This window comes from Eimeria mitis, genomic scaffold (assembly GCF_000499745.2).
Source record: "Eimeria mitis Houghton genomic scaffold, Emh_scaff2049, whole genome shotgun sequence".
Classification (NCBI taxonomy): domain Eukaryota; phylum Apicomplexa; class Conoidasida; order Eucoccidiorida; family Eimeriidae; genus Eimeria; species Eimeria mitis.
Genome location: NW_013570371.1, coordinates 5,450 through 6,011, shown reverse-complemented (window position 1 = coordinate 6,011; position 562 = coordinate 5,450). Strand labels below are relative to the sequence as shown.

Genomic DNA, 562 nt, shown 5'->3' with positions numbered 1-562 from the left:
GGTGGAAGAAAGCAGCGAAACGCAGCTGCACAGACACCCCAAACCCTAAACCCTAAACCCTAAACCCTAAGGCATCGATAAACCCTAAACCCTAAACCCTAGAGCCGATGCAACGGCAGCAGGAACACCTCTTAAGGAAACGCTTAAAAAAGCCAAGCGAAAGAGCCCGAAACTTTCAGTACATAAACCCTAAACCCTAAACCCTAAACCCTAAACCCTAAACCCCAAACCCTAAACCCTAAACCCTAAGCTCTACGCCGTACCAGCATCTGCCGCTTCTCTGCGAGGGCCCGTAGCAGCTTCCTTGCGCTGTGAGCTTGCATCACCATCTGCAACAAACCCTAAACCCTAAACCCTAAACCCTAAACCCTCAGCCCTAAACCCTAAACCCTAAACCCTAAAACGCAGCCTGTTCCCCCTGAAGCTAGCGGACCGCAAACCGAAAGCGCAGCCCCTAAACCCTCAAACCCCTGTGTGAAGACAACAAACCCCAAACCCTAAACCCTAAACCCTAAACCCTAAACCCTAAACCTGACCTTGGCCTCTATCTTGCGGAGATGCT

At 50.9% G+C, this 562-nt stretch overlaps 1 protein-coding gene across 1 annotated transcript in view; it reads right to left on the bottom strand.

Moving 5' to 3' along the window:
* EMH_0047870 (uncharacterized protein) overlaps positions 1-562 on the bottom strand; it is a gene marked incomplete at both ends in the record, with an annotated part of 3,903 nt that overhangs the window by 2,414 nt on the left and 927 nt on the right. The window contains one exon of the mRNA XM_013496333.1: positions 264-329. Within this exon, the coding sequence (XP_013351787.1) occupies positions 264-329 (66 nt within the window). The remainder of the gene's footprint in view (positions 1-263; positions 330-562) is intronic.